Source organism: Zea mays, chromosome 1, assembly GCF_902167145.1.
Source record: "Zea mays cultivar B73 chromosome 1, Zm-B73-REFERENCE-NAM-5.0, whole genome shotgun sequence".
NCBI classification, from domain to species: Eukaryota; Viridiplantae; Streptophyta; class Magnoliopsida; order Poales; family Poaceae; genus Zea; species Zea mays.
Window position 1 is genome coordinate 123460646 of NC_050096.1, and position 17278 is coordinate 123477923.

At 45.3% G+C, this 17278-nt stretch overlaps 1 protein-coding gene across 4 annotated transcripts in view; it reads right to left on the reverse strand.

Annotated features, from left to right (window-relative positions):
* Positions 1 to 14873, reverse strand: part of LOC100279122 (uncharacterized) — an 83825-nt gene extending 68952 nt beyond the window's left edge. For 3 of the 4 annotated variants that reach the window (XM_023301906.2, XM_023301905.2, XM_023301903.2), the window contains exons 1-4: positions 14581 to 14873; positions 14329 to 14502; positions 12124 to 12219; positions 8485 to 8554 (exon numbers count right to left, since the gene is read on the reverse strand). In XM_023301906.2, the coding sequence (XP_023157674.1) occupies positions 8485 to 8554; positions 12124 to 12219; positions 14329 to 14502; positions 14581 to 14736 (496 nt within the window). In that variant the 5' untranslated portion in view covers positions 14737 to 14873. The remainder of the gene's footprint in view (positions 1 to 8484; positions 8555 to 12123; positions 12220 to 14328; positions 14503 to 14580) is intronic. The other variant, NM_001350807.1, reaches the window with a different exon arrangement.
* Positions 14874 to 17278: the final 2405 nt, after the last annotated feature.

Genomic DNA, 17278 nt, shown 5'->3' on the forward strand with positions numbered 1-17278 from the left:
TGATCGCGGATGCAACCATCCGCTACTTGCAAGACCAACTCGCGAAACGAGATTTAGCACTCGATTGGGTGGTTAACTCTCGTTTACTCGTCTGGGCTAAGGAAGCCAAAGCTAGAGCCCATGTGGAGGAGCTTAGCTTAGCCATGGATAACTTGCAGGTCTATTATAATACACTACATGAAGAAGTTCATGTGTTGTATTCACAACTGCACCCGAACGTCCCTGCGAATCTTGTCGGGACAGAAGCCAGACCTTCTCATGTAGCGGGAGAAGCACTTGATGGTGAACTGGACCTTTTCAGGCCCCCTCCCTCTATAAAGTTGGTTGACGAATGGTCTTCCTCGCCCGACAGTAAAGCTACCAAAAGTGAAAAGAAGTGGATTACCAAGTGCCCTTAACATTGGCCGGACGGAGCTTTCCTGCTAATATGATCGTTCTGAAAGGCCAAGACTATAGATGTCATCTTGGGCATAAACTGGTTAGCCCAGCATAAAGCAATTTTCAATCCTGATCAGAGAACCATCAGGTTGAGTTATGACCAATAGAGAGTTGGTAACTTGATTAGGCTATATTCGTATTTAGTGAACCATGACCCGACTCAAAGTCGAATTTTCCGTTATCACTTTATGACCACACCCGTACAAGTAAATGCCTAGATAATTTCTTTGTCGGACCTAGAGTATACCTAGACTTCAAACAAGGATCTCAAGTCGTGCCTCCTTTTAGAGCCATTCTCTTGATCAGCTGATGCAGGTTGAAGTCTCTAGTATAGTTGGCCTCTCCTTGTGGATCGTCAGGTTACTTTATTAACCCAACCTAGGAAAGACATGTCCGACCATTTCCTTGAATTTGATGCCTTTGGTTTCTTCATATCTATCGAAGGCATACCAACTTAAGCCTTGACCTTGTGATCTCTGCGATGGGCATAGAAATATGATTGGGCTGAATTAACAGTCTCCCATCATACTCCTTCTATCAAGTTTAGATTATGGCCATGCCTTGGGCCATGATCTATTTGGATCTCTACTTGTAACCATCTTTATTAGTGGAGTATTTCGTTGTGTATAATCACCCTTGCTCAATCTATTGGTGACATGGTTAAGAACTTATGGTACCGCAGCGAAGCTGAGAGCCTCCTATGAATGTGCACCCAGGATTTTGCTGCTTGGCGCATGTCGGTATCGAGGTCTCTAGTCATGATCCATTATGGAATTACACTGATGTGTTGTCTTCCATTGACCTTTCCTTGAAAAACTCTCTATGTTGTCTTGAAGAGATCAAGCAACATCTGTCATTTCCATTGGATCAAGAGGGCATACCACTTTCATGTGTGGTCTTATTTCTTTTGATCTTGGTAGTGACTACTCACACAAGTTCCCTTTGCATCCTTTGTGTAAAGGTGAAGCCTTGGAGCTTTTTAGTGTAAGAAAACAACTAATTAGCTCTCAAATTGGAGATTGACTTTCCCCTGCTGCTGAAATGCAGGAGTTTGTTCATTCGCTTTCCTAATCAATCTATGTATTCCCTAACCAAGTGGATAATTCATCTCGCTTGAAGAAACGGATGAACAACCTGACCAAATGGATTTCTATCCAAATGCATGACCTTTGGCTTGCAAATGTGAACTCTCAACCCTTGGCTTACCGATGGTACTGAGAGGACTTGCTCAATGTCAAAAGTAGTTCAACAAGTTGGTTTCACTAACGTGCAACTGCCTGGTGAACGAAGGTTGAGTTTAGAGATCGTTTTATCGAGTTGTCTAAGCTCACTTTTGTACAACCCCTCTTAAGGAAGAATTTTCAAGAATCGAGATTAAGTCGGTCAATAACCACCTAACCATCGCTCTAGTCGTGCCTCGATTGCCTCATGTATGCTTTTCCAGCATAAGTGATTGGGTCGAGCCATGTCTAGTGCCCGATAAAATGGACTAGTTGCAAAGTCCGCATTTTTAGATCCCTCCACTGGTGATTTTTCTTGAATCAATATCACCTTTCGTGAATTTGGATTCCCTGGCTAACACGAGTTGACTGTGATGTTACTCGACATTCACACTCGTCTCGTGTGCTATGAACTTACTGTAACCACTTGTTGGTAAACCTCTTCTTGTGTGTTTTACCCAAGATGGTGCATCTGATTCTATTTGGGTAAAGTTGCATAATTGCCACCCAACAGACTCAGATAGTACAGTGTCATCAGAAAAAGCAAGTTCCACACGTGGAAATGGGAAGATATTGTATGGACTTTATCATGGGATTACCCAGGACTACAAAAGGGTATGACTCTATCTGGGTTATTGTTGATCGGCTTACGAAAATTTCTCATTTTCTGCCAGTCAAGACCGATTACCCAGTTACTGTCTATGCCAATTGTACATTGTTCGTATTCTTAGTCTGCACGGTGTTCCGAAAACCATAGTGCCGGATCGTGGATCGCAATTCGTATCCAAATTCTGGGAAGAACTTCATAAATCCCTGGGTACTAAACTGCTCCACAGTTCGGCCTATCATCCTCAAACCAGTGGACAGACTGAGAGAGTCAAGCAAATACTGGAAGATATGCTGCGGGCATGTGTTCTGGAATTCCTCACCAAAATGGGATGAATGTTTGCCCCTAGCGGAGTTTTCATACAATAACAGTTACCAAGAAAGTATCAAGATGGCACCCTTTGAAGCTTTATATGGACGTCGGTGTCGAACTCCGTTAAATTGGTCTGAACCTGGAGAAAGATACTTCTTTAGACCTGATATGGTGAAAGAGGTTGAAGAAAAGGTTCATAGAATTATCCATAATATGAAGAAAGCTCAAGCACGGCAAAAGAGTTATGCGGACAAACGACGAATGCCCTTATATTTTCTTGAAGGAGACTATGTCTACTTGAAGGTCTCACCAATGAAGGGCGTATCACGTTTCGGAGTTAAAGGAAAACTTGCACCACGATATATTGGTCCTTTTCTTATTCTGGAAAGATATGGGCCAGTGGCGTATCGACTTCAGCTCCCCGAAACATTGTCTGCTGTGCACAATGTGTTCCACGTGTCACAATTGAAGAAGTGTCTTCGGGTTCCTGATCGAACCATTGAAGTGACTGATGTTGTCCTGGAACCAGATTTAACATACTCGGAACATCCTATTCGAGTTCTGGATCAAAAGGACAGGGTCACCCGAAGAAAGACTCTCAAATTCTACAAGATACAGTGGAACCAGCATTCGGAAGACGAGGCTACATGGGAAACCCAAGATTTCTTGAAAAAGAATTTCCCAGGCTTCCTAGCCTCATGTAAATTGTAAAGCTTGTATAGCTGTTGTAATAAAGAAGTAACCCCCACATCACTCCTGTCTTGTATCAAAATTAAAGAAATAAGAATGTGATGTGTTTCCTTTACCATTCCCTACCCTAGGATTTTTAATCTCGGGACGAGATTCTTTTATGGGGGGAAGGATGTAACACCCCTGGTGTTACTATAACTAAAACTTGAGCATGACATCATAGCATTGGCATTGCATATGTTTGACACACCTAGAGTGCATTCACTAGGCAAAAATTTTCAAACAAGTTGTATTGTTTTAAAGTTTTACAAATAGGACCCTGGTTTAAGGACTTAACCCTAAATGGGGATTATAGGGGTAAAACTTTACCCAAGTTAAGAAAACCTAAATACTTTAGGGTAAAAGTCATAAAATGACCCTAAGGATAAGCTTGAATCACTTTTATACCCCTGAGATACCAGAAACCCTAATTGGAACCCTGGAAAACCCTAAAACCAAACCCTAGGGGCTTATATTCAAAATTAGTCCACTTTTGGACTAAAGTGCAAAAACCAAGCCAAATAAGTTTCTTAAGTCCTTTGGTTCACAAATATGTGGACTTGAAAGCAGAACCCTAAGTTTTGGACTTAAATGCAAAATAGACCTCATTTGAGTTTTGCTCTAAGTCTGGAAATCAGTGAATGGGCTCAACTTTGGGGCTTTGTAACTTACAAAGCATAGGGTTTTTGCCCTAGGTCACCACATCAAAGTTGAAGACCAATTATAGGAGAACAACTTTGCTTAAGGTTGTAAGCTTAGTTGTTAAGAAGAATTTGGAGAAAACCAAGCCTAAAGTTGGGCTGTCAGGCTGTTATGTCTGAATTTTCAGACTAGCAGTGAACTGACCTCGACTTCAAGCTGGGTTTTGAGCATGATCCTGTGTAAATATACCTATGATTGCCATAGCAAGTTTGTAGTGGGTACCATATTCTACAAGTTTGCTGCAGAGCTTAACCTGTGTCACTATGGAAAATTGAGAGAGAAAGTGGCTCCAATGTGCTCTGTCAGGCGACTGAATCAGGTTTTCACCATGGTACAGTAGTTCCAAACTGAAGAAGATCGCAGGTTCACCCCCCCGTGCTCGTCGCCGATAGCCGTCGCCGTCGATCGTCGTCGCTGTGATTCGTGCTCGGCGGTCACTAGATAAGTTTGTCGCGGTAAGGTCCTCGTCACCAGTGAGTTGGCCACCACTCCGACGAACCCCCCCTGTCTTCCTTCGACTTTGCGGCTGGCGGTAAGTACTCGCCGTCGACCGCCGCCTCTCGGCCGGGTGCCGCGTGGCTCTACACTTTCACCGTGTCGCCATGACCTTCTCTGAACCCTCCGTGGCTCACCGGAGTTACTGCCACGTCGTTGGCCACGTACCCGCGAAGCCAGTGCTTCTTCCTCCTCTCCGGCCGTCGACGCATCGCGATCAAATTAAGTGCCACCGCTTCGGAGCTCTATAAATTGACCCCGCCGTGAGCTTCACCACATCCTTACGCATCCAGCCACCGCTAATCGGCCACAATCATCCACCCGCGCACTTGAATTTCTCGTTTCCCCCAAATCCATTTTCCGCCGCCGTGAATCGAGCTCGCCGTGGACAGCCCGTTTCAGGTCCGATCTCACCCTCGGTTCTCTTGTTTCAACATCTTTGTGTCCTCTTGATGCTTACCGAAGCATTGAATCGAACTAGACCGCCCTGGGTCGCCGGGAACACGATCATGTCCCCATTTTGCGTACGGCCACCGTGGCCGGAGCTCCCTAGTCCACCGATAGTGTAATTTAGTTGGGGAAAACGTTCATAGGAACTCGGATTTGGTCTCAGCCGAAGATTAGCACCGGTCACTGCCCCAATCGGCCGGTCTGCTTGCTCGTCGGAGCACGGCCGCGCTTGAACGCCGTCGAGGACTGCGAGTTGTGAATTGACAAGAACCCGGGGACCTTTTCGTGAACTGTCAGTGACTTAAAACAATAGTAAACGGACCTATTTCTGTTTAGCCGTTAAGCCGAGGGCCTCTGCGCAAAGTCGCCTCGCGGGCGCGGGCGCGCGCGCGAATCCGCTCGGGCTTGGGCCGGCTGGACCTGAATCGGCCCAGTACTGCTCCTCTTTTTCCTTTTTCTTTTTCAGCAGAACTTTGAAAAACGGTAGAAAATAGTAGAAAAATCCTAAAATTATGAGACCAATTTTCCTAGGCTTGTTATTTTCCATAGTATTTAATAAAAATAGTTCTATGATTTTTAGTTTGAAAAAGGAATTTTAGGATATTTAAAATAGCCTAAACCATTGATTCTGGATTTTTAGAGAATAAATAATAAGCCCAAAATTTCCCAAACCTTTTATGTGAACTTATCACATTATTTAGAAGCTATGGGTAGAGTTTGGTTTGATTTGGACCTTGTTTGATCACTACACCCAAAACCACTCCCCCCTGCCCTATGAACTCCTTTACCGACTCCGGAAACCCTAAGTTCCCGGAACTCCGTGAAGGAAAGTTGTACTCAAGACATAAATGATAAGTTTATGTTGTCTTTGCATCCTCATGAGCATCCCATGGCATCCATTCTTATACATATGTATGATTATGATTAGAACGAGAGGAAGAGGTAGAAGTAACTGAAGAGGAGACACCACCACCACCACCTTCGGAGTCTCAGGCTGGGAATCATTTCTACTTTGACATCTGTGGATCTGAGCCTGATTCACCAGTAAACGAAGGCAAGCCCCGGTGCATGCAACCCCTTTCCTTGTGTTTCAAAATACTTTTCGCACACTTAAGTCTAGTGAAATGTGCATTAGGTTCATAGGAGTTACTTGAAACCCTTTGATGCATTGCTTTTCCTTGATATCCATACCTTTATAGATACTTCGGTGAAGTATCAAAATATGATTTACAAAAATGCTTAGACTTGCTTAGATCTTGTGGATAGAAGTTGTCCTCAATTTAACCATGGAGAGGATGGCTTCTACCTGCAAGAATATTTTCATTTGGAGCAATAGTGGGATCTTACTGCAAAGTTCCCCGTGATGCTCTTTCATCCTAAGGAACAGACACATTCCTAAGGGTGGAAATACTTAAATTGAAACCTGGGGTAGGAACAGGTGATGTTCTACCCAGGTTGGTTAAGGATTAACGCGTATGTAGGCGTGCTGACCGAGGACCCTTTAACTGGTCACATGCCTCGTCATGGGTAAGCCTTGCCTCGGGCAGACTAAGGCCGGAATAAGACAACACGAGATGGGCGTGGAGCGGTGGCGAGAGTAGCGTGTACCCTCCGTGGCAAGAGGCTGGACGGTGGTGTATCTGTGCTCTCGGTCTGCGTGAACCTGATCCGGTCTTAAGAACCCCGGTGGCGGGTTGACATATGCAAGGGTTAAGTGCTACATATGTCGTGTGATTGGAGATCCTCAGCTGAGTATAATCGATTCGGATCGCCGTACCTTCGCGGTTATGAAGACTTGGTCACTTTTCTACAACCTAGAGTCAGGAGGTGAACACTATGGATAAAACTAATGTTGTCTTGATTTGATGTGAAATTAGACTAGATGCAAATAGAGTCTATTAATACTTAAGATGGCATTAAAAGATGAAAAGTAAGGACTCACTTAGTAAGCTTCTTCTGCAAAACTATAAGTTGATTTTTGCTAAAGCCTCTCCTTGACTCCTATTTATCCAGCATACCCTTGAGAGTCTTTTCCTTAGTCGGGTAAGACTTGCTGAGTATTCCATACTCAGGGTTTATCCCTTTGTTGTTTTTAGGTGAGGAAGCGACAAACTTTTGTTGCTTCTGCTCCAAGGTGGTTCCAAAAGAAGAAAATCAAGACTGAAGTGCGGGAGGACTCGGTCCTCCACTTAAGATCTTTTGCTTTTAGCTTCTCGGGAGGAGTTTGTGCCTCCCTGGTTTGTATAATATTACTCCTATGCACTCACTTTTAGACTGGTCTGTAATAACCTAACTCAAGCTTGCTTTTGAAATAAATGTAAAGTTTATGCAATTCGCTTCCGCATTTCTTTATCTCCGATGTTCTGTAATGTCCGCAAGACGGGTGAGACGTTCCTGGTGAGGTAAGGAAAGATACCGAACTTGTCAAGTAGTTCAGGGGCACCTACAGGGTTGTCTGATGTCCGTTGGACAAGGACAACTGTAGGTGGGCCTAATTACTTGGGAGGTTCCGTCACAGTAGAGGGAAGGAAAGGAGTGATTGATTAGTGATTGATTAGTGTTACCATGTTTAGGCTTGCCTAAAATAACAGCAGGCCGATGGCTATATATGCGGCACAGGGAGACAGGAATAAAGGCAGCAAACAAGTTATCTCTTCTCCACCTCTCTCTACCAACTAAGCCTACGGCTGTGGGGAATAACCACGCCGGAGAAGACGACGAACCGCGGCTACGACCTTCGTAGCCGAGGGCCCCCTGCTCTAGACGCCCAGGCCCTTGACAGTGAGAGAGCTCAATGAAGAGTTTGAGTCCGAAGAAGAAGAGTTTGATGAAGATGAGGATGAGGATGAGATGGATGAAACCGGCGTGTGAGCCAGCTTCATGTCATGTTTTAGCTTTTATTATGCATCCATGTATCTTTAACTTGTGAACTTAGAACTCCTGCTGTGCGCTTGTGTTTTGTGTTGTGGCTTGTGAGAACTGAATCATGCACATGCGCTTGTTATTTTATTTCGTGTTGCTGCATTTTATAGGTGTTGCTGCCTGCTGTCCCTTCATGTTTGTGATTTCTAAAGGCTCCTATGGTGCTGATCAGTACTTAATGGATGGGAGAAGGGTCAGACCTCAGATAAGTACCTAACTTGCTATTTCCTATTTTTTTATCACTTGTATTGAGGCCCAATTGCATCTAAAAGTGTTGTCCACTTCTATTGCAGCAGTGCTTGAGGATTCAGTGATCAGCAGATCTGCAAGGACAAAAGGTATGTCTACTGATCCTTCCCTATTTTTTTATCTATAAATGTATATATTATATAAGTTGGCAAAACGCCTAGAAAAACGCCTAGCATCGCCTAGGCAAGCCTAGGCTGGACTAGTCTCTAGGCTAAGGGTCATCGCCTAGATTCCGCCTAGCGCCTAGCAAAACTTTGATTATTAATGTGACATGAGAATAAAAACAGTAGAAAATCAAGAAGTAACGGGATTTTGCACTGCTCTACATTGTAATGTAGCTCAATAACACTACAAGCTTACTTGCATGCACAAAGATTCTTCTGATGCACTTCAGTAAGCACTGACGCTCAAGGTAATATCGTACAGATACCTTCAGGAAAAAACAATGTTACTTTAAAAGGGGATGAATAGCAATAACTGAACTGTTAATCTATCACAAAATTTAAGTAGTATGAATCCAAGCTAGCAACATGTTAGCAACACTAACATTCTCATCATCAACACCATAAGTTTAACCTAGAGAATGGATAACATGGTGACATTCCTTCTTAGCTAGAGAAGTTAATAGATAAAAATATCATTACAGATAAATGTTACTGAACATTAAAAATACATCACTGTTTCAACCAATCAACCATAATTTGAGGCAAAAGTATTTATATTAGAGGTGCTAATATAAATATTTCAGACCCCAATAATTGGATGGTCTTAACTTCATCATTAGAATAACCACTGTTCAAACATCTGGGGTGTAGCAGAGTTCGCAGCGGCAATGTACTCGTGATTTAACTATTGATAGATGATTGCAATGTAACTTTGAAATAAATGCTACTCCGATGTCAAACAGAACTAGCAATCTGTTTAGTGAGTGAAGAAACCAAGACTAGAAACCATGGATGAAAAAAGCACAAAAAAGTGCTTGCTTATGCAGCTAAGCCACTCAGGAGAGGCACAGTGATGCAAGGACACCTAAAATGTGTACTAGGCACAGATGCACAGTAACTTTGGCAAGGTGCCCATCTTTCATGCTTAGGCACATGGGAACAAGCACTCACTTTGTGCTGCTCTTCTTTTGATCTGCTGTGTGCTTGTGTTATGTCATATGTGCAGTGATGGAGTGATAGGAAATGTGTGGCTGCACAAACTGTGGTTAAGATGAGGATGTTTAAGTGAAGCTTTCCTTCAATTTTTGCTCACTTTTGTCATTGCAAGGCGGCGTTCATTTATGAGCAGAGAGCAGGTGCTGTTTCATGGTCGGACTCTCTTACATCTAGCATGTGTTTCTCCCTTCTTATTTTCCCATGCAGCGCAACACATATCAAGCAAAGCAATGCAAATTAACTACAAAGCTGCAGAAATTATAAAAAAAAAACAGAGGGTTGAGGTGACCGCCATGGCAGGGGTTGTCATGTTACAATATTCCTGGTACCAAGGGGTTGAGGAACGGATACAGGGATGCACGGATCGACACTTCACAAGTTTCGGGAACGATGGGGCGGGACGATGGTTTGAAACATGGAACGTGAATAGAGATGGCAACGGGCATGAGATATCCGCCTGCCCACGGATACTAAACCCGATGGGCACGGATACGGGTATAATTTTATATCCGCGGGCAAGGATAAGGATACAATAACAGACCCAGAGGATATTTTTTAGCGGGCAAGAAAAAACAGTATCCGCACCCGCATATCCGCTAAACCCGCTCCACAAATATGACATGTAGGCCCATCTCAGGAAATATATATATATATATGTAAAATTAGGGTTTCACCACTCTCTCATCCGCTCACGGTCTCACCACCCAGCCGCACTCATCACTCATCTCTGTCCATTCCATTCACGGGCAGTCGGGCACACAGCCACCCTATGCCCCAGCCCCCAAGTGGCCAAGTCCCCATTCCCCAACCGCACTCGTCCATCGTCCCCCAGATCTCCAGGACGCTAGGCGGCTAGCAACTCCCGAGTGGTCAAGTGTCGACGGCCAGCGAGCAGCGACTCCCGGTCCTGGCCCGCAGACCTCCCGGCGACCGTCCCTGCTCCCGGAGCTCTTGCTCTCGGCTCCCGGCGATCTGCGACTCCCGGCTCCCGGTGATCTGTGACTTCCAGCAGCCAGCATACCAGATCCCGTCGGCCTGCGACATCCCGGCGGCCGCGGACCTGCTCTCTGCGGTCAGTGGCTGGCGGCCGTCCCTACTCCCGGAGCTCGTGCTCCCGGCTCCAGGACCTCTAGATCCAGCGGCAAGTGAATTGTTGAAAACTATGTTAGTGAAGAGGCAGCTGAAAACTATGTTAGTGAAGCCCATGAATTGTTGACTAGTTTGATGAAACACTATGAAGTGAAAGAGCAAGATTTTGTATTCTCAAAGGTACATGTGCATTTGCATTTGTATTCTCTTTATATTTCATATGTTAACTATAGGTTGCAGCAACTAATATATTTCATATGGTCTTATGGTTGTAGATGTTGCCGATGAAAGGTTTAACAGCTTCTGGTCATGTCTTGAAGACAATGAAGAAGAAATGAAAGAATCTTGCATCACTATGGCGGACTCCGACTAATGAACTTCCTGTTATCTTTATTTATTGAACTTGTGAGATCTGTGTGAGAATTGTGTGTCATGTGTGAGAACTATGTGTGTGAACTATGGAGAACTGTGTGTCTGTAAGTCTGTGTCGGTATGACTTGTGAGATTGTGAGAGCTGTGTGTGTTAACTATGATTTAGTATTTTGCATTTTTGCTACTTACTGTCTTTATGGCGGGTAATCGGGCATGCCCGCGGGTATCCTCTACCCGCGGGTAGAGGATATGGGCTTGATACTATGCCCATGGAGGATGGAGGGCGCGGGCGCGGGCACGGGTTTTGCCTCGCGGGCGCGGGTATTACAACCTCGTATCCGCGGGCATTTTACCCGTTGCCATCTGTAAACGTGAACCAACTATTTGTGGAACAGTAGCTTGGGACGATCTGTTCGCTGACACATAAGGTTCGTGAGCACAAGTTACAGACTTAAATAGAGGGGGGAGAAAAGAATGTATGAAGAAAGATATATGCTACTGAACTGTAATTCTAAGGCCCACTTAGCCCAATATGACTTTCCCTAAACCTTCTAAGTCCACACACAAGACAGCTAGCAACCGCGTCTTTCATTCCTCTTGTTGCTTTCTCTGCTCTTGCCATCATATAGCCGCCGCCTGAAATTCATCACCAGCGGACATCAGCTCACACCTGGGCTAGAAAAATCAGTCGCCCTCACCCTTCTCTCTGGTGCTCTCTCCTTGGGAATCAGATGCATGTGCTACCTCATTGCCTGCGGGTCTGCAGGAAGACCCTAGTCCTCATTGTCTCCGACGCTTCTCCCATGTTCCCGTAGATGCGGCTCCAGTGTGTCTGATATCTCTAGGTGTCCTCACGGCTAACAGAACAATGACCCATGCTCTGTACTGTAGCAGGCATCGACCCAAACAGCAGCCCTTATAAATGCCATTTCCGATCCAGGGCGATCTCTCCCAAGATACCACATTTCTAGTGGCAGGTTTAGGCCAATGTAATTACATGTGCAATCAAATAATCCATGTATTTGTATGTCATTAGTTAACTACAAAGTATCTTTCTCACAAAGTATCTTGAAGTCTGTGAGCAGCCTACTTTCAGCTACCTACTAGTGAGCAGTCCGCTTTCTTTCTCAATACATTTCTCTTTCTTCCACGTCACCAAAAATCTGACAAGCCATCTCTTGCAGCCGCCTACGTCACCTTATTATACTTGCTCTAAAGTAAACACACAAAATTGTGCCTGAAGTATGTCTTTTCTTTTTATTGCAATTTTCTTAAAACAACATGGAAGGATAGAGTGCAATTGCATAGAATCAAATGACAACTACACTACAGCATTGACATTGCAGTTTCTACAATCAACATCTTTTCAGAATTATACCAGATGAAGAAACTCCTCAGCATCAGCATCACGGATTGTTGGAGAGACTTCTGAAGATCTCTTGACCAGAATGTATGATTGCACTTCATCCAGGTTCTGGAGAGAATACAAAATTAGCAACACAGCAGAACTTTTTGTTTGAAAAGCAAAATACTAAGATAGTATATGGATGGTCCACAAAAAAAGCCAAATTTTGCATCAAATAGCAGAAAATATGGGATTTATCGAAATAATGATCATGCTAATACTATTCAACTTCTCAAAGCTTTATTGGACAAACACTCAGGAAAAAATGTGTACACCAAATGTTACAAATATATCATATTGTCACAAATATTTTGTACTGTCAAACAAATGATAGTAAACAATTTGAGAGAATCTTTAGGCTGACTATATATATGACAGTAACCAAGATTAAATTAAGAGAAGACAAACAATAATGTCTGTGCACTGCATGTTGAGGCAGAATAATAGCCATATCCTTAAGTGGATGGCAGGGCAAAGGTTGAATAACAAAAGGATCTTTCATGCTGTTATGTACATGTTGGCGGTGGCTTGCCCACGGCCGACGGGCCGAGCAAGAGGGAAGGGTTTCCCATAGGCCATAGTTATTAAGGCGGCAAGGCGAATTAAGGCGACCAACCCCCTTTTTAACTTTTAAGCGATAAGGCATAAGGCGAGGCGACGCCTTAATAATATATAAAAATAGATAATAGAAATAAAATATATAGAAATATAGTCTCATAGATGTATTACACTAGCAAATAGGGTCAAGTCAGTCCAAGCAGCTCATAAACCAGCCCAGCAGCCAACTTAGCCCGTCAAAATTAGGTTACCCACCCCACACCTGCCAGCCACTTCTTTCCCTTCCCTCCCATTCCTAGCTGCCAGGCTCTTCCCCCGCCCCCCCGCCGCCAACAGCCCAGCACTGAGCTCATCGCCGCCAGCACTGCTCTGTGCATGCTCGCCCCCTCTCCTCTTCCCCCCCCCCTCTATCTCGTCGCTAGATCTACTCTGGGCAGGCACCAGGCGCCTTCCAGGCCACCGGCTGCCAGCAACCGGCGCGGCCACTCAGGCGCCCCCTCACGACCACCTTTCCCTCCCTAACGCGGGTGCCAACGGGCAGAGCCCTCTCTCCCACTCGCATTCCGCTCGCCTTAGGCGCTGGGGTAAGGCGAGGCGGACGCCTTGTCTCGGCCAAGCGCTTTACCGCCTAGGCGACGCTTAAGCGTCGCCTTGAGGACGCCTTAATAACTATGGGTTTTCCTTCTTAATTCTTGCCTGACTAGATTGATAGGTCTCCTCTCCTTATATAGAGAGACTTACTTGACCCCTAAGCAAGCGACCCTTATCCTAACTAACCAAAATCGATCTAATTTATCTCTTCCCTTATCCTAAGTAACCAAATCAATCTAACTTATTATTTCCTTATCCTAATGGCTCCAATTGCCATAATACTTACTATGTCAATCAGTAGTCAGTGCTAATGAAAAATGAGACATCTATGTCAAATTGGAATATTGGATGGCCAAAAGGCCTTCCTGGTTGGCACTAAGATTTCCTGCAAGAATTTAGAGGGGGGGCATCCAGGAAAAAGTCATGGTAATGAACTAATGGAAATCCTGGGAAATTTCATTTCTACCGAGAGTGGCGTTAATACTTCTCATTCTAGTGGAAATCATATACTGGTGCCTTGGTGGCCCTTTTCCAATATTGATGTTAAACATGGCTAACTTCAGCGCTGAAAAATTTTGCTAAGACCATTTTAAATTAATGATGTCATCTGATAAATGATTATAACTACAAATATCTGCAGGCCAATATTTGAGATTTCAAAGCGTTCTGCGCTTCTGACTCAAAGTAAAAAATCAATCTAAGTTATGTCAATTACTCTGGCAAACCAGTAAGCATCAACGGGTATCCCTCAAAGAAATTGTATGGCATATTTGAGAGATCTATAATACTAAAATTCCAAGATCGAAACAAAAGGGGGGAAAACCTTGGTCACTACTCAGCATTCAAGCAATTCTACGGAATCTCAAGCCCCTACACTAGTCGACTTACGGGCCTACACAGTTTAGCTACCAAATACAAATTTAAGCTAAACATATGGGACTTCAGGAACTCAAAGAAACAGATATCTATACCCAGAATCTACTAATTATTATGTACATCCAATACGTGAGACAGGGGAAGCAAAATTACCAGGCATTTGCTTGCACGAAGCGCGGCCTCCTTGAGCTCTGGCTTGACAGTGAGGCGACGCTCCCCGACGGCAACCTCGCCAACTTCCAGTGCGCTCCTGGACGCGTCGTTCGGCTTCCCGAACATAGAGACCGACCCTCGGAGCCACGCGTGGTGGCTTTTGATCCGCTTAGCCTGCAGCAAAGGAAGCCAACTGTTACGACTGATGATTCTGCGAACGCGGCAGGCGGACTAGGGATTAACTGCACTTACGAGGGCATCCGGGACAGAGGGGCCAGCAGTGGCTCGGTCGAGGTCGTCGGAGAGGACGACGAAGGAGTCCCACCATAGCGATGCGGACAGGGTCTTGCTGGTGCCGGCGGCGTTGACGAGGATGGAACTGGATGTAGCCGCCCTGCCGCTCGCCATGGGCGGTGAGGGCTTAAGAAACCCTAGTTGCGGCGAGGAGGCGGGAAATGGACAGAGAGAGACCGCGGTGAGTGTAGCAGCTGAACGAGGGTTTTTCTGGGAAAGGAGACACAATGGAGGGAGGGCGGAGGGTTTAACAATGTGTCTAGCAATTCATTGTGGTTACCTAATATGTTCTACACCGTATATAGTGCATTATTTACAAATTAAAGTTTGAAATTTAGAAATAGGTAAGCTGCTGAAGATAGCTTAAGGATATATTTGTTCAAGATTATAATCTACTTCTAACTTATTTTGAACTAAATCTTATAAATAAGTTAGATTATATAATCTTGACAGTTTATAATCCCAAACAAACCGTCGGAACTTCCTTGCCCAGGAGCGTGAGCATGCGACCTGGCATAACGCCGAGAACTCTCGCGAGCAACCACTCCTTCCTCGCGACCTGCAGCCGGAGTTCACCCAGGCCCGTGGTTCCAAGTGTCACACCCGGTTTTAGAAGGCAAACCGAATGCAAACCATATATGTGTCAGGATTAGCAATTCACGTACACAACAGTTTAATAGTTGGACATCATCACACGGTGCTCGAATAATAACATAAAAAAGTATTAATTTGATTACATCATGATGTCCAAGACATCCACATAGTATTAAACATAGATCAGAGTGCGAAAACGAAACGTAGCAATACACGACCTTCACAGACATCCACATAGTCTTAAACATATATCATAGTCTTGGAACTACTTGAAATCCTCCACCATGACTTTATCTTCTCCTGAGTAGTGGTTGCAATGTGGGCAACCTGTGGGTTGTTGTTGTAAAGCAATGGTGAGTACACATCAACATACTCAGCAATTGTCCCGTTTGGCTGAGGTGGACTAGCTTTATGTGTGGTTAGGATTAAAGCAGTTGCTTTTAGTTGGTCAGGTAATGATTACTAGTAGAGAGCCATGTTTTAGCATTAAACCCAAGTTATTAGCACAAAATTACTCCTTCCAAACGGAAAGAATACCAGAAATTATAATCATAACCATCGAAACCATAAATATCATCATCATCATTTGTAATCATAGTATCTCTAATCAAAGGAGCTCTCAAGGTCGCTCATAACCGTGAGCACGGCTGATATATCAGTTTCATAACACTCTGTAGAGGTTGCACACTTTATCCATGAGCCGTGATTCCCTCTCTAGCCCGGGCTTGCAAGATCCTTGTTCACTCCCGAGGTGAATGGCCAGTGATTCACTACGAAGCCTTTACAAAGATTCCCTGAGGTTGTAGCCGGCCGTTAGGTTTTCTAAATATACCGCACTCCTCCCCAAGGGGCAAACCACCCTCGATGGAGCGAGCCACATACACCAAGCCCCATTGACGGCACGACGGCGAAGTAAACTACACCTCAGTTCCTCTAATTAATTAGTTAAGGGCGTCTCATACCACCCTCATGGTTGTACTGTTTTTTAGGGTGGTCATTGTAACGCCCTGAATTTGGTGGGTAGAATTTTTTCTTCTACTTACTCACCAAATTCAGACGTTACTCTCTTTCCTTTTCTCGTTTCGCTCCTTCTTCCTAATTTCAAAGCAATATAGTGACGGTGTCTATGTCATGTGTAAACAAAACCTAAATGTCATGGGTGTTGCATCATGCTGAAGCATATTTCTTTGTCCGATGTCGTGGTTAGTCGTGTGTTCGTCTCGTCCCGTTTCAGATTTTGGTTCGCGACCGGATTCCGATTGGTGGTTGTGTGTGTCGTGGACTTTGATCCGCGATGTGACCCAGCCCGGCCCAGTCCGGCCCGCGCGCCCCTGGCGCCCCTGCCCCCATGCGCGTGCCCCCCTCCCTTGGTCTCTTTCTCTCATTTGATTTCTCCCACGCAGTAACCTCCCTCTCCCTCTCCCACCTCTCCCTCTCTCTCCCTGTGGTGCCCTAGGGTTTGGAGACGGTGATCGCCGGAGTTTGGATCCCCGAGGTGAGCTTCCCCTTCCCTCTCCTTCCCTCTCTCTCCCTCCCCCTCCCTTTCTTACTCCCCTGGCCGCGCGCCCTCCCCCTGCCCGCGCGCCCTCCCCTGCCCGTGCCGTGCGCCCTCCCCTGCCCCGCCGCGTCCCCCTCCCCGGCGCCCCCCTCCCCAGCGAGCCCCGCCCCCGTCGCGCCCCTCCGCCGCGCGAGCCCCTCCTCGCCGCGGCCCCTCCCCGGCGCCCCTCCCTGGCGAGCCCCACCCCCGTCGCGCCCCTCCCCCCGCGTGAGCCCCTCCCCGCCGCGGCCCCTCCTGTAGGATCTAGGACACCGGCTAGAGGGGGGTGAATAGGCGGTTTTGACTAAAATAAAAAACACTAGGTAAATTTAATCAATATAACAAGAGTAATAATTCTCTAGTGACAACAAGTAAATAATGTATGAGAAACAACTACGTTGATTGAATACTTGAGGAACAATATGCAAAACACTAATCACTTGCAAGGCAATAAGTAATGCAAGAAGGTAGAGACACCGAAATTTATCACGTGGTATCGGTGATTTGCCGATCACCCCTAATCCA